At 60.9% G+C, this 21,251-nt stretch overlaps 1 protein-coding gene across 1 annotated transcript in view; it reads left to right on the top strand.

Moving 5' to 3' along the window:
* The first annotated feature begins 2,876 nt into the window (after positions 1–2,876).
* Positions 2,877–21,251, top strand: part of PHF21B (PHD finger protein 21B) — a 50,061-nt gene continuing 31,686 nt past the window's right edge. The window contains exons 1-2 of the mRNA XM_087814022.1: positions 2,877–3,004; positions 3,866–3,931. Of these exons, the coding sequence (XP_087670148.1) occupies positions 2,951–3,004; positions 3,866–3,931 (120 nt within the window). The 5' untranslated portion in view covers positions 2,877–2,950. The remainder of the gene's footprint in view (positions 3,005–3,865; positions 3,932–21,251) is intronic.

Below are 21,251 nucleotides of genomic sequence, written 5' to 3'. Positions count from 1 at the left end.
AGGGGCAGTGCAGGGCACGAACAGGATTTGTAAGCGGTGGGCTCCGAGGGAAAGGGCTCCCCAGAGGGAGGGCACTCAGGGGCCGAGGCCCGGCAGCCTGGCCTGTGGGGCGCAGGCAGGGAAAGCGTCTGCCCAGGCGCCTCCTGGGTCTGCCTAGGAAACCGCAACTGCGGCGTGGGTTCCCCTCCGCGTAACCAACGCCCCCATCCTCAGAGAGCGCCTGCCGCGGGCTTGCTCGGGAATTAGGGGGCTGTGGAAACTACAGAGGGGCGAGCAGATGATCGTTTCTGTAATCCGAATTCATCAACAGAAACTTTGCAAACGGCCCTGGCCGGTTCGGCTCCGTGGTTAGAGCTTGGCCTGGCGTGTGGGTCAAGGGGTCACGGGTTTGAATCCCCGTTTAGGGCGCCTGGGTTGCAGGGTTCCCGCCCCTGCCCGGCGCTTGCAGGAGGCAACCCATCCATGTGTCTCTCTCACACTGATGTCTCTCTCTCCCCCCCTCCCTTCCACTCTCTCTAAAAAAATCAATGGAAAAAAATAACCTCGGTGAAGATTAACCAGAAACACACACACACACACAAAAACAAAGAAAGAGAAAGGAAACTTTGCAAACAGAACTTTAAAGTCTCTTCAGTGGGCGCCGCTCTCCTCCAGCCAGCATCCGCCTGAGCCTGCGCAGGTCGTGAACAACCTGACTGTCCGCCCTCTGTTGATTTCAACCCCTGCGCAGCCAATAAAATTATTATAAATTTTTACCGAAAAGCCAGCGACATTTACAGAGATTACAGTAGGACTCCTCTCATGAGCTCCCTCTCTCTGGCTCCCTGAACCCCGGTCCCTGGGGCCGTCCAGTCTACCAGGCTGGCATCCAGGCCAGCAAAGCACTAAAAGGGGCGGCTGCCACCAGGAGATGGACACCATCTGAGCTGAGCCCGGAAGGGCAGGAGCCAGAGCCTCCGCGGGGCAGCCAGAGTGAGCTTTTTTATTTTGCATTTGGTGGATTCTGCGTCTCTCTGGTTGGCCCTAGACCCAGCGGAACAGGACAGGACCACTTAGAACAGGGGTCAGTGCCCGGCTGGTGTGGCTCAGCAGCTGAGCCTCACCCATGAACCAGGAGGTCTCGGTTGGATTCCCGGTCAGGGCACATGCCCATGTTGTGGGCTGGATCCCCAGCAGGGGGCGTGCAGGAGGCAGCCCGTCAATGACCCTCCTCATTGATGTTTCTCTCTCTCCCTCTCCCTTCCTCTCTCTGAAATCAATAAAAACTTATTAAAAAACAACAGAACATGTGTTAGTTTCGGTGGGATAACAAAGCTCAGGAATTAACCGGTGACCCTTACTGAGCCCTTCCTAAAGGGGGCAGGGATGACAGGCCCCCCAGTGTTTGGGGAGCCCCCCCTCACTTGTGGCAAATGCACTAACAGAGTCCAGAGCTACATTGGGGTTCCCAGCTGAAAAAAAAATGCCAACGAATTCTGCGGACCCCGGACGTAATTTCTGGCCGGCTGGCATATGTGGAAAGGGGCATCTATTTGTTGATTGTGTGCCTGCCTGAGTATTTTTTGCGCAGTGGAGAGATAGGAAGTTATAATGATTTATCAGTTTAAACGTTTGCTTTGAAGTAGGATCGCAGCATTTCTCCCCAGCGCCTTCCAGGCATCCCTTCGGGGCACCCTGTCCACCGCGCCCACGTTAATTGACGGGGATGGAAACTGCACCTCGACGGTGATATCGACTCGGGGACATTAACCTCCCGGGTGCGGGCCTGGGAGTTCGGAAATGCGATCTCCGCGGCCGCAGTTAGAATTGTTTTATGTCCCATTGACCGCGCAACGTTTACGGTTTTTAACAACAGTCTGTAAAAAGTCCAGCGACATCTGTTGAGAGTTTAATTGTGGGTGTAAAATAAAAAAAAAATCATTAAAGGATCAGTCAAGAGATCAATTTTCATCCTGTTTAAACAACGCGGAGGCCATCGGGCGGCGGGGGAGTCTGGCGACGGCGGATTCCGTCTCCAGGCCGCTGCGCTCGGGCGCACGGAGGCGGGAGGGGCGGGGAGCGGTGACCCGCGGCAGGGAGGCGGGCGAGGCCGGTGCGGGGGAGCGGCGAGGCCGGAGGAGACGGGGCACGAAAAGCGAACATTTTTCCTCCCCCCCCCCCCCCGATAAGTATCTTTAACCCCGGCCTTAGGCTGGCGCGGAGGGGATGGGGCGCCCCGTTATCCGCGGGCTTGGCTGGGGTGGGCCAGAGGAAGACGGCGTCGCGGGCGATTCGGGGCGCGCCGCCAGAGCGGCCCCGGAGCAGGCGCCCCGAGCCCCGGGCCCGCGAGTTTGCGCCCCTAGGTGCCACCACTTTTGTTCTCAGCTCGGGGCGCCGGGCCGCGGCGGGGAGGCAGTGCGCATGCGCGGGAGGGGCGGAGCGGGGGCGGAGCGGGGGCGGGGCGAGCTGCGGGCTCCCGCCCCGCTCCCGCCCCGCCCCCGCCGCCCCGGCCCGCTCCATCCGGGCACTGCCGAATTAGCATCGGGCCGAGGCACAACTTTGCCGAGACCCAGCGAGATCCGAGCGCGCTCCGGAGGAAATATAGTCCCTGCCTGCGGGCGGCGGCGGCGGGGCGGGCGCGCGCCGAGCTGCGCGGGGCTGCGCGGGGCTGCGCGGGGCTCCCGGCGCCGGGGGGCCATGCGCCGGGCGGCGCGGGCAGCCTGGGGACCCGGCGCAACTTGCCGGGCGTCCTGAGGAGTTGGGGGGACCGCGGGATCGGCGCCGCGGCGCCCGGCCGCCTTTCTTCCCCTTCGCCAGAACCCCCCCTCCTTTTCGGCCGTGGGGGAGGGGGCTCGTGTCCCCCCTCCCCGGAGGCCCGGCCTGCCCGCCCCCGCCCCCGTCCGCGCGGAGCCGTGCAACTTATCGGGAGCCTGGGCCAAAGTGAGCGCAAAGTGCTGCCCAAGTTGCCGGGATGGAGCTGCAGAGCCGGCCCGAGGCGCTCGCGGTGGAACTCGCGCGCCACCAGGTAGGCGCCCGGGGACCCTGGGCCAGGGTGGGGGCTTCAGGGACCCCAGCCTGGCGTCCTGTTCCTCCTCGCGGGGTCTGCTCCACTGGAGGTGCCAGGGGAGGGGGCTCTTCTTTGAACCTGCCCCGGAGGTGAGGGAAGTAGATACCTGCAGGACCCCGCTGGCTTCCCCCTCCATCCCCTTTCGTGCACAGTTTTGCGGGTATCGGGGGCCCGTGGGACCAGAGCCTGGTGTGCAGACACGGCGTCTGCAGGACTGAGGGTGCCGGGCGGGACCCTTCGTGAGCCTGTCCCTGGGCCTGTGCGAGTGTGCGCGCCGACCCCCTGCGGTCCCCACCCCCGTGCGACCCCGCACAGTTTGCAAAAGTAGTTTCGGTGATTGTTGCTGGGCGAGCAGCGGCGTGGCGGCCGGAGCGCGAGCGGTCTTGCGGCGTGCGCGTGTGTGTGTTGGGAAGATTAGGACGCGACTTGAATATTTATGAGCATTGCTCGACACGGACTCGCCGTGTTTACTTGGCTCTTTGTTCCTCCCCCCTCCCCCGGCACACGCTCACACTCACACTCACTTGCACACGCACCCCGGCCTGCAAACTTGCAAGGCTCGGGGCGCGCCGCCGGGTGGCCTCGGCCCCCGCCCCGCCCCACGAGCTGCCCCGATGAGGCGGCAGCCACAGGTAAGCGGCCCGGCACCGCACTGCCCCGCGGCCGCGCGTGCGGGACGCGGCCAGGGAACTTGGGGGTGCGCTGCGGGAGGCCCGGCCCGCGGGCTGCAGGGCCGGGGAGGGCTAAGGCCCGTGGGGCTCCGGGCGTCCCCCACCCCCCGGGCTGCCAGCCTGAGCCCACTCCTCCGTGTTTCCGCAGAACGGCGACCTCAAGAAGCAGCTCCACGAGAGGCAGCCGCGGATCGCCGCGCTCAGCGACAAACAAGTAAGCGAGCTGGAGCCCGCGCGCACCCCCGCCAGGGTGGGGAGGAGGGGTCGCCGGGCACTTTGGTAGCACCCTAAAAAGTAGCGGCCTCTGCGCCGCTCGCTTAGACTCCCAAAGGAGTCAGCGTGCTATCCTCAAAGTTTCCGGGTCCCCTCTTTTCTGGAATGAAAGAGCCGGGTTCTTGGAGGCCAGGGGGGAGAGCGCAGTGGCCGAAAGACAGGAGCTGCACTTAAAAGGCGGCGCGCAGCCCGGCGTCCATTTTGAGTTGGTGGACATGGTTTTGGAATGTGGGCATCTCTCCGGGCCCCGGGCCCCGGGCCCCCGCTTCACGCTGGTGTGAGGGTTGGGGGAGAGGGGGCGGTGATTGGGGCCTGGACACCAAACTACTTGGAAGCGATTTCTGGGCTCCGCTGCAAATCTTATTTCCAGAAGCGTTCCTCCGGGCGCCCCCTCCCCTCACTTCTCCAGCATCACTTTTTATTCTTGGAACCTGACGCCAGCTCCCGGGGAACAAAAGAAACGCGCCCCCGGGACCCCCCCATTTCTGCCCCAACTTTGGTCTGAGGGGGTCAGGTGTAGGTTGGGACCCAGGAGAAGCTCTTCACGGTGGGGGCCACGTCCGCCGACCCCCCCCCCGACCCCCGCCGGGCTCTTCGGGGAGGAAAAGTTGTCCATTGTGACTTAGTTGCGCTGAGCTCAGCGCTCGGGGTTTCAGCACCACGAACAGATGCCGCCGCCTGAGCGCGGCCGGCCGCGCGCCCCCGCCCCCTCCCTCCCTCCCCGCCCCGCCCCGCGCGCCCCTCCCCCTCCGCCCTCCCCGCCCCGCACACGCGCTCCCGCCCCTTCCCCGCACCGCCCGGAGCCGGGAACTTTGAGCGGCGCAGCCAATGGCGCTCTCGGGGCTCCGAGGCGGGCGGGGGGCGGGGGCGCCGGCGCCCCTCCCCGCGGCCCCTCCCCTCCCGCCGCTCACCCCGCGGGCCCGCGCCCCCTGGCCATCGATCGCCGTTCTTTCGGAATGTCGGCCGCCGTCAGCACCAAACTTGGACAGCGCCCGCCCCCGCCCGGGTTCCGCCGCCGATGCGGTCCCCTCCTCCCTCCCCCAATCCCGGCCCGGGCGGCCGGATCCGATACCCCCTCCCCGGAGGAATTTTCGGTGGCGGGGGTAGCGGGAGGCGTGGAGGAGACGGGCGGGGGCGGTGGCGACTCCAGAGAGGGAGAACTCCGAGGCCGGGCGCTCGTTTCTAGTCTTTAAAGTTGAAAAGTGGTGGGAGGGGGGCGCGCGGAGGAGGCGGGGGCCGGGGGTTGCGGGAAGAAAGATGGCTGTTCGCCGCCGCGGGTCCGCGCCTGGTCGGGGGCTCCCGGCTGGACCGGAGGGTTGGGACCAGCGCGTTAACCCCTTTCTGCCGGTGCCGCGGCCCCCTCCCGGCGGCGCGCGCCCGGCCTGGAGCGGAAGCTTCCATTCCCGCCGGAGGGGGGCCCGGCGCGCGGCCCCGGCGGAGTCGGGGAGTTCGCGGGGGGAGGGGACCCAGGCCCGGCATTACCATTTTGATTGCTTTGATGCCATTTTTGGAGGGGGAGGGGTTGGAAGACCCTTCTCCGCTGAGCACAAAGATGTTTAATCACCGTGTAGAATCAAATCAGATACTTTCTTTAAAAAAAGAAGCCGCCACCAAATCTGGCACCGTGTGATAGCTGAGGCTAAACCCCCCACCCACCCCTTTTTTTTTTCCTAACTGGGTAAAACGGCAAGTTGTTGACTCTTCGGCTCCGATAGAAGACGATTTAAAAGAGAGAGAAGATCCAGTAATCTGGCAGCTTGTATTGCAACAATGTCGCCTTATGTGTGCTTTTTACGTGGCAATAGTTGCACTCTTCGGAGTGGCTTTGCAGAGAGCTTCGATGTAACCATTTCTTCTGTATTGTAGCAACTGTTTCAAGGTGTTTAAATTTTTATGATGATCGTCAATGAGTAGCTATTTATTATCTGCCAGGCCGGAATTTAGAGGAGGGTGGAAGGAACATTGGGAAATCCTGTCGGAAGGAGCCGTCCGACTCCAGGCTGCCTTCGCCTTTAAATTTGAATGGGGAAGGATGCTTGTGAACCGAGTGTACCTCCATCTTTGTGTGTGTGTGTGTGTGTGTGTGTGTGTAAGAAGAAAGACAACAACGAAAACTTTTGTTCTCTGGCCTTTTAAAAATGTTTCTCTTTCAAATGACCATTAAAAATAACATCTGGGAAGCAGCCAGGGTTTGGCCTGGCCGCGCGAACTTGTGTTTGTAACTGCAAGTGTGTTGTTTTTCCTCTCCCCTTTGTGGCATTTTATATAACAAGGGCTCATAAAGGAGGGGAGGGGCGGGGAGGGCGCTGGGGCCGTGGCGCGGCATGCTAATAAAGCCGCCAGGCTCTCCCGGCTCCCAGGCGAAGCCTCGCGGAGGTCACCTATGGAATGAGTTGGGGAGACTTAACATCCATTCGGCTCTCTCTCCTCGGGAGCGTTTGGTGGTGGCTGGCAGTTTGGCTGGGGAGAGGTCGATGAGCTCGTTCTTGGAGGTGGCTCAGGGCTGCACCCCGGCTCTGCTTGGTCACCCCGAACCTGCCCAGGGGCAGCTGAAATGTGGCAGCGGGGGGTGAAAAAGCCGGTGTTTCAGAGTTTGTCTTTGACTCGGCATACATTCGAAGGCGGCGTTCATTTATAAAGGTGCTGGGGGAGAAACTCATACCATCTGCGCCTGCGGAGACAGGTGCGGTCTTGTGCTGCTCCCGCCTGGAATATGGGTGATGAAGGTTACGTTTCAATGAAAAGTGCACACGTGGCTGGTGAGCTGGGTAGCAGCTGAGGGGATGACCTCAGGACCCACGTCTGTTAGAAATACGGTAGCAGCTGAGTAGTACCTCTGGGTGTGCCGCCATCAGTTTCCCATGCACGCCCTTGGCACTGGGATTTTTTCACTTCTAGAAACATGCACACGTGTTTAAAGATGTCTATCAAAGAATCCTAGAAGTTAATAGGTTGGTTGTTGATCAGCAGTAGAGAGAGACAAATCCTGTATAACTCCACAGAGTTTTTCCCCCCGTTATTTGTGGACTTGGGTAAAAAGGAAACCAGCTCCATAGGACCCTGCTATTTGAAAACAGTGTTCAGATTTTTTTTCTTTAAAAAAGGAGGCGTGGGGAGTTTGTGAGAGCAGAGTTGCAGCCCACGAGAGTGGCCAGGCTGCGGCCCAGGTGTGGCTGCGCCCGGTGGCTGGGCTGGGATTCCGGTGGGGGAGCCAGGACCCCTCTCCTGTAACGAGATGCGATGTGTGAAGGCTCCATTAGTTGCTCCAGCAGTTTTACGCCACGAATTTGCAGCACATGCGGAGAGGCAGTAACATTTGTATCTCAATTGTCGAGCAACAAGCACTTCTGTGTAAATAACAGACCCATCACGCGGACTGCAGGGATTTCCCCCCTCCCTTTTTGGTGTTCTCAGCGCCACATTGGGGTGCCGTGTGTCGCGGGCACCTCCACACCTGAACTTCTTGCAAGTTCAGCTTCGCCACAGAGGAGCTGCTGCGGCTGAGAGGGAGACCGAGCCCCCGGAGGGCAACGTGGGGCCTTGCGCTCTGCTCCATCTGTCGATTTGATGGACTCTGGATTCCGAGGGGCTGTCCTCAAGTGCAGCAATAAAAATATCTCTTCTTGAAGGGTATTGTGCATGTGGCGTGCGCCCGGCGCTGCATCACGTCCTCACTGTGGTTCAGGAGCCCCGCCGGACACCAGGGCTCCTCCCTGGAAATGCTCACCCCGGGACACTGCGGGGTAGCCTCCCTCCGAAAGCTCCCCAGCATTTTCGGCCCCGCAGCAGGGGAGCCCCGTCTTCCAGGTTCTCTCTCCCAGTCTGCTCCTGCCCAGGAGGCTACGTTTTAATTCTCCTGACGGAGAGTTCGAGGTTTCATTCTTCCAACGGCGTCCTTCCATGTGAAGGAGAAAATGAATGCCTCTCCCGGCACCTTCATTCACGCTCTGCGGGGGAGAGCGTGGGCTTGAGACAGCGGCCCGGCCCTGGCTTCGCCCACTGCGTGCCCTGCACCCCTCACCGCCCCTCGCGCGGCTGAGTGCCCTGGGCTCACCCTCCTGAGCCTTGTTTCTGGAATCCTTCCCCTCCCTCCTTCCAGCGCCCTGGTCCCTCCCAGCAGCGTCTCTCGGATGGAGGACTGCAGTCGCCTCCTCGCCGCGTCCACTTAACAAGACCAAACCCGGCTCTATTGAGGTGCGATTCACAGACCACGTAATCCGCCCACTTAAAGTGGACAGCGAAGTGGTGGTGGTGTAGTCACAGATGTTTGCAGGCACCGCTGCCATCAGCTTGAGAACATTTTCATCTCAGAAGGAAACTCTTCGGCTACCAGCCCCCAGCCCTAAGCGACCACCCCTCTACCTTCTGTCCCCGTGGAGTGGCCCCTTGGACTTCCCTATGAGTGGAGTCACGCGAGGCGTGGTCTCGTGATGCTGTGTGGTCTCACGTGGCCAGCTCCTTGCACCGAGCACCGTGGCCCGAGGTTCATCCCAACGGCAGCCTGTGTCAGTGCTTCGTTCCTCCTCGTGGCTGAACACTCTCTGCTGTCTGGATGGACCACGTTCTGTCTGTCCATCCACCAGTTGGGGGACACATGCTTGTTTCCACCCTTGGCCCCTTCCCCTGCCTTCTCCACCCAGCAAGTGGCCTCACACCTGGTGGCCATCACGGTGCCCCTTGCTGTTGGGACACGGAGCCCGCAGGGACAGCCCTGCTCCCCCGCTCGCTCGGCTCTGCCGGGGCAGCCTCCACCTGGCTCCTCGGGGGCGCCCTCCGCCTTGCTCGGACGCCCAGCAGCGTGGCCCCCCTGCCGGCTTTCCAGTAGCTCCCCTGGCACCCCGAGCATTCTCCTGCCTCTGGAGGGGGCTCCCCATGCCTGTCCTGGCCTCGCCGGGTCAGCGCGCTGGGCTGTAGGCTCCGCGCGGGGCTGTGCCTGCTCCCCTCTCAGAGCAGTGCCCCCCGGGGGTGGGGCTGAGCGCTTCCTCACCGGGCAGCGGGCGACTTGCAGGAAGATGGTGTGAGGATCAGCAGCCATGTACGTGTCCGTCCTAGTAGAGTCCCCAGCCTGTCGCGGGCTTGTGACAAATGGTAGGCTTTTAAAACCGTATGTTTGAAAAGACAGAAAGAGAGATGAGTGAGTCCAGCAGCTCCCTGCCCTCAAGAAGCCACAGAAGAGTGAGGGAGGCTCCGATCGCCAGGTTTCAGGGGCACTGGGGGCAGGTCCGGGAGAGCTCTCGGCGGGAGTTCCCGCGGCTGCCTGGAGGAGGTGGGGAGAGGGGCGTCCCGGGCACCCGGGGTCCTGGGCAGGAGGAGCCGGTGGCCAAGCTCGCTGAGGGCAGACGCTGCAGGAACTTGTAGTTGAAGGCGAGTGTCTGCGGTGGAATCACGAGTGAGGGGGGGCAGGCGGCAGGGAAGGGGGGGGCAGAGCAGGAAGGCCTCAGAGTGGGGGGGGGCTCGGTTTTACCAGCAGGAGGCAGGGTGAGAGCGCAGGTTAGAAGGCAGGAGAGTGAAGGAAGCCCGAACTCCCTCCCGGCCTGGCCCGGCCCCCTGAGCTCCATAGATGTTCGTCACCTGCGTGGGGGGAGGGGGGCAGGCATGACAGGGAGGGGAGACTGCTGGACCCCTTGCCCTGGGTGACCAGTAACAGGCTGTGGGGTGGGGCACGCACATGACCCTCCTCCTCCTTCACCACAGCTTCTTAGAGCTGAGAAATTAGTGGGGACACTTCCAGAGGCCTCCAGAAGGTGACCCAGTGGGCACCTCTGCTCAGTTGGTTTAAGGAAAAGCATGTGTGTGTCTATATTATATACACATATTTGCATTTATTGGCTGTATTTTTATGATTGATTTTATTTTTATTACAAAGTCCATAGTAATATATTAATATATACCGATAAACATAATACATAATAATACATATGAAGTCTGTATACGTGTGTGTGTGTGTATATGTATATATATGTATAAAATCACATAATTTGTCCAGGATCTTGTTACTGAAGTGAGAGGATCTGTTTTAAAGTAGGAAATAATTACCGTTCTCTCGGTAAAGTAGAATCTTACTGAGGAAGGCGGTGACCACCGTTCTTGCTATAATTTCTGTTTAGGACATGAGAAGAATTCTACTTTTAAACAGCTTTTATTATTCCCTGGTGGGTGTGGCTCAGGGCGTCGCCTGCCCGCGGAAGGGCCCCGGGTTCAATTCCCGGTCGAGGCAGGCACCTCGGTTGCAGGCTCGATCCCTGGCCGTCGGGGTGTGTTCGGGAGGCAGCCAGTCCATGGGTCTCTCTCACATCGATGTGTCTCCCCCTCCCCGACTCTCTTAAAAGATCAGTGGAAAAAAATACCCTCGGGTGATGATTAACAGCCCAAAAAAGTTTGTATTACGTTTTTATTCCAGCCCCGGCCAGGTGGCTCAGGTGGCTGGAGCGTCTTCCTGTAGGGCCGCGGGTTTGAGTCCTGGTCCCGGCAGACGCCCGAGTGTGGGCTTGGTCCCCGGTTGGGGTGCGTGCAAGAGGCAACCGATTGAGGTCTCTCTCCCGTCGCTCTCTCTGTCTCTAAGATCAGTAAACATATCCTTGAGTGAGAATTAAAGAAATAAACTAAAATTACACTTAGCCCTGGGTTGTGGTTGGCTTTTGGGAACAGCTCAGCTTAGCCCTATAAACACGGAACAGGCATTGGGCGTAGAGGTGACGTCTCGTTTTACAAGCTTCACACTTGCCGGGTGCCTTCGCCGGGTCCCTGCCTGCAAACGTCGCCGCATCACGGTGGGGAGGCAGGTTCCCACAGGGCCCCGTCCCGGGGGGCCCAGGGAGCTGCTGCGTGAGCCGGTTCCCCACCCGCCTCGCCTGGCCCTGACGGCGCAGCACCAGGGCGATGCCCGGCTCCCTGCGCCCGGCTGGGGAGCCCGGGCGAGTCCGCTCCCCTCCTGGAGCGCCGGTTCGCAGGTGTGCGGAGAAGACCCGCCTCAACGTGTTATTCCGGTGACACCGGGTGATAGATGTGGAGCCGGCTGGCGTGGAGAGAACTGTGGCCACAGCACCTGTGCCCACAGGCAGCTCCGCGGAGTCCTGCCCTGCGCCCGGGGAGCGGCAGGCTTTGCACGGTGGCTGGTCCCGTCGGGCATCCTGGTGGAGCTGGACGGTGGCTGTGCCGGCTTCTCCGTCAGCCCTAGGAGTTCAAGTTGGTAGTTGAGCCTCTTAAGACACCTGCTGGCCCTGGCTCGTTTGGCTCGGTGGTTAGAGCGTCGGCCTGCGGACTGAAGGGTCCCGGGTTTTTGTTTTTGTTTTTTTAAAATATATCTTTATCAATTTCAGAGAGAGGAAAAGAGAGAGAGAGAGAGAGATAGAAATATCATTGATGAGAGTCATTGATCGAGCCCACAACCCGGGCATGTGCCCTGACCGGGAATCGAACCCCGATCGCCTGGATCCCAGGTTGACGCTCAGCCGCTGAGCCTCGCCGGCCGGGCTGCACTGTGTTTTTTGCTCGGCAGTGTGGTTGGTCTGGTTAAAACACGGCAGGATGCCGGCCAGCATGGCTCAGTCGGTGGAGCGTCACCTCATTGCCCGAGAGGCCACCGGTTCGATTCCCCGTCAGGGCGCAGGCCGGGGTTGCGGGTCCTCCATCCCCAGCAGGGGGCAGCGGATCCATGACTCTCACCATTGATGTTTCTCTCTCTCCCTCTCCCTTCCTCTCTCTCTCAAATCAATAAAACATTTAAATAAAACACAACAGAGGGAAGCATGTCATGGGGGGGGTTAATTTCTCGTCCCGGTTCGAGTGGAACCTTTCCCCCCGGGAGGCGGGAGGGCAGTGGCCGGTCCTTGCTGGTGGGAGAATGCCGTGTCCCGGGCCATGCTGTCCCGAGGGCTCGTGAGGGGCTGCGGGCGCCGGGCGTGAACCCCGACAGCAGGCGGGCTGCCGAGCCGGGGGGAGGCTGCTGCGCGTGTTGACTTAGGAACAATAATCCGGGATGCGGAAGCTGACGGTGCCCGGAGGTGCCGCCTGGAGAAGTTGACGGGCGCCTGCGGTTTTTGTCGGGACAGAGCCTCTGGTTGCTTTTGGTCCCTGGGGACTGGTTTGTCCACGGCCGGGACCGGGCCCTGAACTTGGGATTCGGCGGACGCAAGGGCATGCGTCCCCCCGACGCGACCCGATGACTTAAAGCACAGGGCGTGAGAGGCAGGGGGTCTTGTCACCAAGCTCCCTTCTTACGCGTGGGACGTTCTGGGCCTGAGCGGGGGTGGGGACAGCACCCGGGAAGGCCCAGGAGCCCTGGGGACTTCGGTCCTCTGACCGCACAACACAGCCGCTCAGACACCTGTTGCGTTGGTTGACGTCGTGAGGTTCTGTTCCCTGGAGTTTTCTACTTGCCCGAGGGGGCGTCCCCTGCGTGGGACGTGCTGAGGTCCTGCACATGCCGTCCTTGTGGGACAACAGGGCCACCAAGAAAGGACCCCAGGGCGGCTGGGAGGCCTTTGGGGCTGTGACTTCTGATGTTCATGAGGGACGGATGACTGTGCCGGGTGCAGGGCATCCCAGGACGGTCTGTCCTGTGAGACGTGCTGAGTCGGGGACTGTAGGTGTGTAGTGGGGGGCAGGTCACAGAGACTCCCAGGAGAAGTGGGGCTGCTTGTCACCACCCCCGGCACAAGGCTCTGTCCTTAGAGTCCACCCATGGGGTGGGCGAGTCACATTTCCAGATACAAAAGCTGCTGAGAGATGGTCATCGGGGGCCACCTTTAGGGGAAGTGATGAGACTTCTTAGTCTCCTGAGTGGAGGCAGGAGAAAGTTACTGGGAACGGCAGACGGGGTCCGGGGGCCCCTTGGACGACGTTGACCGGCTGTCCAAGAGTGATGCTGTAATGTTTTTAATTTTAAAATCCTCACCTGAGGATGTTTTTTCCATTGCTTTTCAGAGAGAGTGGGAGGGGGGGGAGAGAGATCGATGTGAGAGGACCCACGCCCCTTGGTGCACAGGCCGACGCTCTAAGCCCTGAGCCACACCGACCAGGGCGCAGGTGGCCCTTTTAAATAGGACGGGCGAGCCCGGCCGGGGTGGCTCAGCGGTTGAGCGTCGACCTGGGATCCAGGCGATCGGGGTTCGATTCCCGGTCAGGGCACATGCCCAGGTTGCGGGCTCGATCAGTGACTCTCTCATCATTGATGTTTCTGTCTCTCTCCCTCTCCTTTCCTCTCTCCGAAATCAATAAAGATATATTTAAAAAATAAAAATAAAAATAGGATGGGCGAGAGGGGCGTCATCAAGAAGGCCACCCTGCGGAGGTTGGAGGAGTGAGCCCGGTGGCTTCTGCAGGAAGAGTGTTCCAGGTCGGGGGGACCAGCCTGTGCAAAGGCCCTGGGGTGGGCCTGGCATTTCCAGAGTAAGTGGCAGGTGAGCGTGAGGGAGGAGGTCAGAGAGCCTGTGGGCCGGGGCAGCGGGAGCATAACTGACCCTGCCTTTGAACTGCCGACTGGCCGTCTCGGATGAGGGGGCAGAATTTGACTGGCAGCTGGAAGTTACCAGAAGGCCGACTTCAGCTCCAAGCCCTGAGGGATTGATTCTCTGAGAGAGAGAGCTGTCCAGGGCTGGAGGTGACGGCTCTGGGACCTTCGCCGGTCAAACCCGCCCCATCCGTGAGGAGGGGTAGCACTGACCGTGGTCGAGGGGAGACCAGCGGGTTCTCCCGGAGCTGAGGTTCTGTGGCTTAGCAACGCCAAGAATTCTGTCCCCGACGAGTCACAGCCTGAGCCGCTCTGACAGACGGAGCCGCAAACCCCGAGGCTGTGGGCCGAGGCGTGGTCCTGGACCCGCTAAGCCCCACCCCAGTCGGTCGTCACGCGGCGTGGCCCCCACACGGCCAGAAACCATGCGTGTGTGGCAGCTCCTGGGCTTCGACGTGGGCAGTGCTCGAAGCCTTTGCTAAGTGCTGGGGCCAAAGGAACTCCTGCAGGCCAGCTCCCACGTGTGGGCCCTCCCCGGCCACCTGTCACCTGCTCCTCCGTCTTCCCGACAGGTCCGGGGTCCCTCCTCCCCGCTCACGCTTCTTCACGGCTCCATCCTATGGGTTGTAATCTAGTAATTTCCCGCCTCCCCGCCTCCGTGTCCCCCATTCACCCACCACCTCACTTGAGGCCCCCACACGGCGCTAGACACAGCCGCTGAGCGAGGCCGAGCCTCGGGGCTCGGGGCCCAGAACCTTAAGGCTCCACCGCGACCAGAGTGGCTGACAGTGAGCCCGAGGCCCAGCTCCTGCGGAGAAACAGGAGCGCGTGTGGCCGGAGGGCCGTCGAGGCCCTTTGAGATTGTTCCTCTCATTTGGACAAGTGCGTGGAACTCAAATCTAGTTCCGTAAAGAGACCAGTCCGGCCGCCCACCCCCCAGTGCCCCCCATGCCTGCTGGACGGTGGAGTCGGTGTCTGGTTGAAGTTATTTTAAATAACTTATTTATCCTATTCTCACTGGATATATATATATATTTCCGTTGCCTTGTTAGAGAGAGTGGAGGGGAAGGGGGGTCGGAGAGGGAGACATGGATCGGTTGCCTCCCCCAAGCACTCCGACTGGGGCTGGGGGGTCAAACCTGCAACCGAGGTAGGTGCCCTTGGCGGGAATCGAACCTGGGACCCTTCAGTCCGCCGGCCGATGCTCTAACCACTGAGCCAAACCGGCCCGGGCTCGTTGGAGTTATTTTATCAGCAGTGGGTTCGAGCGGGGTGGCGCCCTCCCGTTGCAGGTCTAATTATAAACAGGCCGGCACCGAATCCGCCGCCGTTGAAGGGAGAAGAGCCTGGCAGCGCCGTTTAAAGTGTCCTTTAATGAACTTCTTTGGCACTTGTATCTTAGCAACACATTTTATTACATCCTGGTGCAGCTGGGCTCGTGCTCAGTAATGTATCCCCCCCCAGCTCCCCACCCGGGCTGCGGGGAGGAATGTGCCGCTTTCCCAAGGCCGTTTGCATCTCCGCGGCTTTGTTTCGTTGATGAAACAGACAAACACGGCGCTGGGAGCGGGGACCTTGCTGGCCAGCGGAGCTGGGGCAAGGGGCCCGCGGCCCGGGGCCTGAGGACGGCCGCCTTCCCGGAGTTCGCGCCCCGCGCCCCAGGCCGCCCTGCCCTGCGCTGACACTGCCCCCAGTTCTTTCTGGGTTTGGGTATTTTTATCTGGACTCCTTTCCTGCAGTGACACTAATTTGGAGATGGCGGAAGTAGGGACGGTTGCAAATCTGTCGTCCTAGTCAGCAGCCTGTGAGTGGCGGTGGGTGGGGGGCGTGCTCCAGAGGAGGTGGGCACGGCCGGGGCGCACAGGAGAGAAAAGAGGGCCTAGGGGCCGAGCCCCTGCCCGTGGTGAGGGCGGGGACCTCGCCCGGTCCTTCCTCTCTCAGCCCCGCTGTGAGTTTCCCCAGCCTGCTGGGACGGACGACCTCACGCCCGGTGGCTTCAAACAGCCGAAGTTTGCCCTCCCACTCATCTGGAGGCTAGACGCCCAGCACCGAGCCGGCGGCTGGCGGAGCCCCTCCCGAGGCTCCAGGAGAGGGCCCTTCCCGCCCCCGAGGGCTCCAGGGGCGCCTGGGGCTGTGGCCCCATCGCCCAGCCTTTGTCTCCATCCTCTGTGTGTGGCTTTCATCAGGACCCCAGTCGCTGGGCGAGGGGCCCATCCTAATCCACTGTGACCTGGGGGCTTGGGGTGTCTCCCGCCAGCCCCGGGCCCCTGGGAGCGTGGGCGTGGGTGAAGCCTGCCGGCCACTTCAACGCGCACTTTATTAAGGCCGCGCGTGTCCTGTTTCTCCCGCTAGAGACCTGCGTTGACTGAAACACGTGGACATTAGAAAGGGCTGCGGTGGTTTGTGCGGACTTTGTAGTAAGTGACTGCTGTTCCTTTCCGCTCTCCGGACAGTGGGCGCAGGCGTGGGGCCGGCCCCCAGCCCTCTGGCTCGCTAACAGCAGCTGGCGTTGTCCGCAGCGTTTTGGCGCATCGGGCCAGGCGCTGCGTTGACACTTGGGAAGGTCGGGCGGGTGGGGAAGCCGGGGCCTGAGGGCAGGAGGGTCGGGTCCCGGCCGCCTGTGGGTGAGGGTCCAGGAGGGTGCAGGTGGGGTTGGCCACAGGTCCCCGAGCCTCTGCTCCACACCCACGCCAGGGCCGCTCCTCGCTCGCTCCTGGCGTCCTGGGTTCAGGAGTGTCATTGTTGAAAGGTTTCCCAGCGTCCGCTGATGACGCGGCTCTTCAGCTGGTTCTGCAGGCCGAGTCCCTGAGCTCTGGGGACGCGTCCCGGACGGGCGCCACCGCTAACTTCAGGCCAGTCTTTCCCACCGCGGGCGGAGGCCTGCAGTGGGGCCGCCTGCAGACTCTCCCATTCACGTCTTTTCCTGGCACCCATAGTCCCTGAACCTCCCCTGTTGGGCTCTCGCGGGTGACAGACGCCGCAGGAAGCAGACACTAGTTTATAGTTGGTGGTGATTCTTTTGGAGACTCGGGAGGACTCCTGCCCGTCTTTTGTTCGGGGTGATTTTGCTGTAGGTGTGATTTCCAGGTTACCTTTCCCAGCATCATAGCGCGTCGGGGTGAGGGGGTGTGATCCCCCCGTGGGCTCCGGGTGAGGGGGTGTGATCCCCCCGTGGGCTCTGGGCTCTGGGTGAGGGGGTGTGATCTCCCCGTGGGCCCCGGGTGAGGGGGTGTGATCCCCCCGTGGGCCCCGGGTGAGGGGGTGTGATCCCCCCGTGGGCCCCGGGTGAGGGGGTGTGATCCCCCCGTGGGCCCCGGGTGAGGGGGTGTGACACCCCCCCCCCCCCCCCCCCCCCCCCCCCCCGCGGTGGGCACAGACAGGCTCAGGTGCTGGGCTGGCCCCGGCTCTGCTACTTTGTGGCGATCGGACTCCTGGGTGCAGCAGGCGGGAGGGGCGCTGAGTCTGACACATAAACGGGCCAGAGTTACATTTTGATTAGTGAGCAGGGGGCGGGATGTACTCAGAAACCGTAAGTGGGGCGGGGATGTTTTGCTGTTACACTGTGTCCTTCAGGACAGGACTGAGGCGAAGCATGAACCGCATGGGCTCCTTTTAAAGACCGAGCCCAGCGGCCTTTCCCAGGCAGCGTATCTTGTGCGTTATTTTTATGACACCTGCTCTCCCTTAGTAGGTCTGTCAGACATCCCGGGTCTGCTCCGGGGACGCCGTCCGCCCCTCTCTGGCCGCGCCGCAGTCCCAGAGGCTGCCAGCGGGCGACGCCGAGGATCTGGAAGGAAATGGCAGGAGCAGGAAATTAAAACTTTAAGAGAAAAAGAGCCAAAATAAACAATCCCACCACCCTACACATTTTAACTGATGAATTACGGAGCAAGATTTACGTGTAACTAGCATATACGCCGAGTACTTTCATTGACGTAATTGCCACTCATCACGCTGAACTAGTTTTTAACGCCCAGGGGGCCCCTCACCCTCAGCTGCAGTGTTTTCAGGCTGGAGCCTCCCCGGGGTCTGCCCCCGACCCTCCTGGGAGCTCCGCCTGCCAGCAGGCGCCGGTGCCACCCTGCCCCGTGGAACTAGAAGCTCCCCCTCGGGTCCCAAGACATGCTCCCCACAAGATCGTGGAGCCCCGGAGTGTGAGGGCCAGGCCTCCAGGTGCGGACGAGCCTGGCCCCGGCCGCCTGGCCCAGGGGAACGGTGTGGACAGAGCGCTGCCTCCGCCTTCAGCAGAGCCTTTCCCTTCCGTGATGGTGATGGCGTTGGCGATGGTGATCGTGACGGTGGCGGTGGTGATTGTGGGGCGATGATGCTGATTGTGATGATGTCGGTGATGATGTCGGTGATGATTGTGGGGCGATGATGCTGATTGTGATGATGTCGGTGATGATGTCGGTGACGGTGATGGTGATGTCGGTGATGGTGGTGGCAGTGTGGTCGTCATGGTTGTTAATGTGATGGCGGTGATCACTGTGATGTGATGGTGATGGTGATTGCGACGGTGGTGGTGATGATTGTGGCGGTGATGATGTCGGTGATGGTGATGGTGATGTTAGTGACGGTGGTGGCAGTGTGGTCGTCATGGTTGTTAATGTGATGGCGGTGATCACTGTGATGTGATGCTGATGGTGATGTTAGTGATGGGGTGGGGGTGGGGTGTCATCATGAGTCCTAATGCGATGGTGGTGCTTCTTGTGAAGATGGTGGTAGGTCCTGGCTCACCTCAGGGAAAGATTGGAGAGGCCGGGGCATGGGAGAGGGGCTCGGCTCCAGGTCCTGAGATGATTCACCGTGCGCACCTGCGTAAGGCATGGAAACCCCTGAACCTCAGTATCCCCGCCTGTCGAATGGGAGTAATGATCTCCCTAAGCCATGAAGGCCTGCGCCGGAATAAGCGGTCTCATCCTCATAACTCAGTGTAATCACGCGGCACCTTTATGGGAAGGTAAAAAGAGGGTAACAGTATGAAACAGTCGGTGATGTTAGACAGTTTTCGCTTAATTTATGTGATTGGTAGACATTTCTGTTCATCCGCATTGATTTTTCTTAGGTTACGTTTTAAAACTTATTTCTTAAAAAAAAAATTAAAAGCAGACAAACACAGGAGGCACGAAGGAAATCGCGCAAGCCTCCTTACCTGCCCTTTGGTGTGGCGTTTGGGGATAAGCCGGGGTCCCGGGTCCCGGGTCCCATGTCTAGGCCCCTCTGTGGCCGGGCGATGCTGGGGGGTGGCCCCTTCAGCGCCCACATGGGGTCTGTCCTCACAGCCTCCACCTGAGTTGGCCCCCCCCGCCCCCCGGCCACGGCTGAGGGGCGGCAGGAGCCCAGCCCCCTTTGCCCATGTTAGGCTGTGAAATGGATTCCCCCGTTTTGCCCTGGCTCCGTCCTGATCGGATTTCGTTTTGTCCCCTGGAGCTCTGTTTCGTGACTGCTGGCCCTGGTCTTACCGGCACAGTCTGGGCGTCTTCCCCGGCCCGCGTCTCCCCGGGCCCCCAGGGGCCTGACCCCGAACCTGCTGCTCTTGTAATAGGTACTGGCCCCAAATGAGCTCCTTAAAAAGTAAGCATTGATTTCTAGGTAAAAATCACAATTAGCCCCGGCCGGTTTGGCTCAGTAGATAGAGCGTCGGCCCACAGACTGAAGGGTCTCGGGTTCGATTCCAGTCCAGAGCGCCCACCTCGGCTGCAGGCTCGATCCCTGGCCCCGCTTGGGGCACGTGGGGGAGGCAACCAGTTGCTGTGTTTCTCTCACGTCGATGTTTCTCTCTCTCTCTCCCCCTTCCGCTCTCTGTGAAAAGCGATGGAAAAAATATCCTCGGGTGAGGGTTAAAAAAAAAAAAAAATCAGAATTAATTTTAAATGCCCTGTGTAAACCTGGTTACATGCAATTACCCGAAACACACACAGTCTGAAATTAATTAAAACAGATGGCCTCGTGTGGTGCGGGATGTGCCTCTCACCTCTTAGTGATGGACGTGTGGGTCCCGCCCGAGTAGAAGCAGTGGCTGTGAGACGCCAGGCGGGGGACAGGGGGGTCACTGGAGACCGGCTGAGCTGCCAGGTGCCGGGCAGGAGGGGGCAGAACCCAGGTCTGGAGTTGCCCAGACGGGGCTGGCAGCCCGGCCTCCTCTCACAGGGACTGAATGACCTTCCGAGCCTCAGGCTCCCCATCTGTGAAATGGGTCCAGCCTGAGAGCACCTCTCGAGGTGACCGTGAGGACGCTCCTGCTCAGAGCCCATCGATGCTGTGTTTCTGCTGACCCCTCTCCCCCTGCACTCTCCCTGCTGCAAACCTACCTTGGGCAGGCTCAGCCTGCACAGCGCCGTTGCAGTTGTATTCACTCGCTCGCTCGCTCCTGCCACGAGAGAACAGAACGGAGGTGGCCGGGACCCAGGCGGAGCTCCTCTCGTCCGCACAGAAACTCTGAGAAGAGGGCAACGACTGGGTCTGGGCCAGGTCTGGCAGAACCAGGTGAGAACCTGGGTCTCCCCCTAGCACCCTCCGGTCCTGTCAAGGCTGATGGGGTGATGGGGGGTTGGCATTGGAGCCCTTGGAGGGCTGTGGCTGGGAGCTCTGGGGTCCCCTGCCCCTGGGGCGACGGGAGCCCCTTTCCCCGCAGGGGGTAACTGCGAGGTGAGGAAATTCCTCAGCAGCATTGCTATAGTAACCGGGGCATTTCTATTAGGCCGCATTCAGGGGCAGCCTCCCCCGTCTCCACTCCAGAATTCTCAGAAACACTCCAGCGTGTCCTTGAGCGGAGCCCGAGCGCCGAGCGCGTCTCGCTCCCCGTTGGTCCGTGTGGCCGCTGTCTAGGGCCACCTCTCCCTGCCCGCCTCCCGAGGGGCACAGGGGCAGGGCCAGGCCTTCCAGGGAGGGACTGGGGCCTCGGGCTCCTCCTTACCGATCACAAGTGCGGGGCACTCACTTAGCGTCTCTTAGCACCCCGTTTCCTGCTTTGCGAGCCAGGCTGTGTGCTCACGTGTTCATCAGCCTGGGCTCCTGAGCACCTGCCACATGCTGGGTCCCGGGTGACGTGCTGGGGAAACAGACCAGCTACAAGGGGTCCCGGCCCTTAGCAAGCTCACAGCCCCGTCTGGGAACAGATAAGAGCACCCCAACCTGCCGAGTGGAAGGGGGGAGCTCAGGGGTCCGAGGTTGCTGAGAAGGAGCCCCCAGTCCAGCCAGGGTCTTCTGGAGACCGCATCCCGGAGAGGGTGGGCACGACCCAGGAAAAGTGGTTAAGAGATGGCACAGGTTCAATGGTGACAGTTCCTTCCGTCCCTCCCTCCCTCCCTCTGGCCCAGTCCCCAGGTATTTCTGTTTCCCCCGCTCTTTGGGAACTTTGGACAGCACCGGCCAGCTCCTCATCAGATTCCTTCTCTGCCTTTGGTCCCAGAGACAATAAATGCCCCCCCCCCCCATGTCTCTGCAGCTCCAGAGAAGAGAGAGCAAAGCTGGGAGTCATTTATTTATCTCACGCTTTGCAGAAATGTTTATTGGGAAGCCGCGGCCAGGCGGAGGGTTTGATTTGATTAGCAAGTCTAAATGTATTAGCAAGACAGAAACGATATTACAATTAGCGGTAATTAGCTGTGCGGGGTGGCTGTGCGGGTAACAGATGTGCTTCCTGGGGCCGGTCGGCCTGGGAGGGCAGTTGCCCCCGTGAGGGGACACGGCTCCCTGGGGGCCCGGCCCAGTTGTCGGCGAGTCTGAGAAACAGCTAATTAGTCGCCTCGCAGACAATCGCCCGACCCCTCCGGTGCTGTGCAGAGACCTCATGGTGTTTGGGGGGCAG

Source organism: Miniopterus natalensis, chromosome 2 (genome assembly GCF_054644295.1).
Source record: "Miniopterus natalensis isolate mMinNat1 chromosome 2, mMinNat1.hap1, whole genome shotgun sequence".
In the NCBI taxonomy this organism is placed as follows: domain Eukaryota; kingdom Metazoa; phylum Chordata; class Mammalia; order Chiroptera; family Miniopteridae; genus Miniopterus; species Miniopterus natalensis.
Note: the sequence above shows the minus strand (reverse complement) of the source record. Positions and strands in the feature narration are given on the sequence as shown.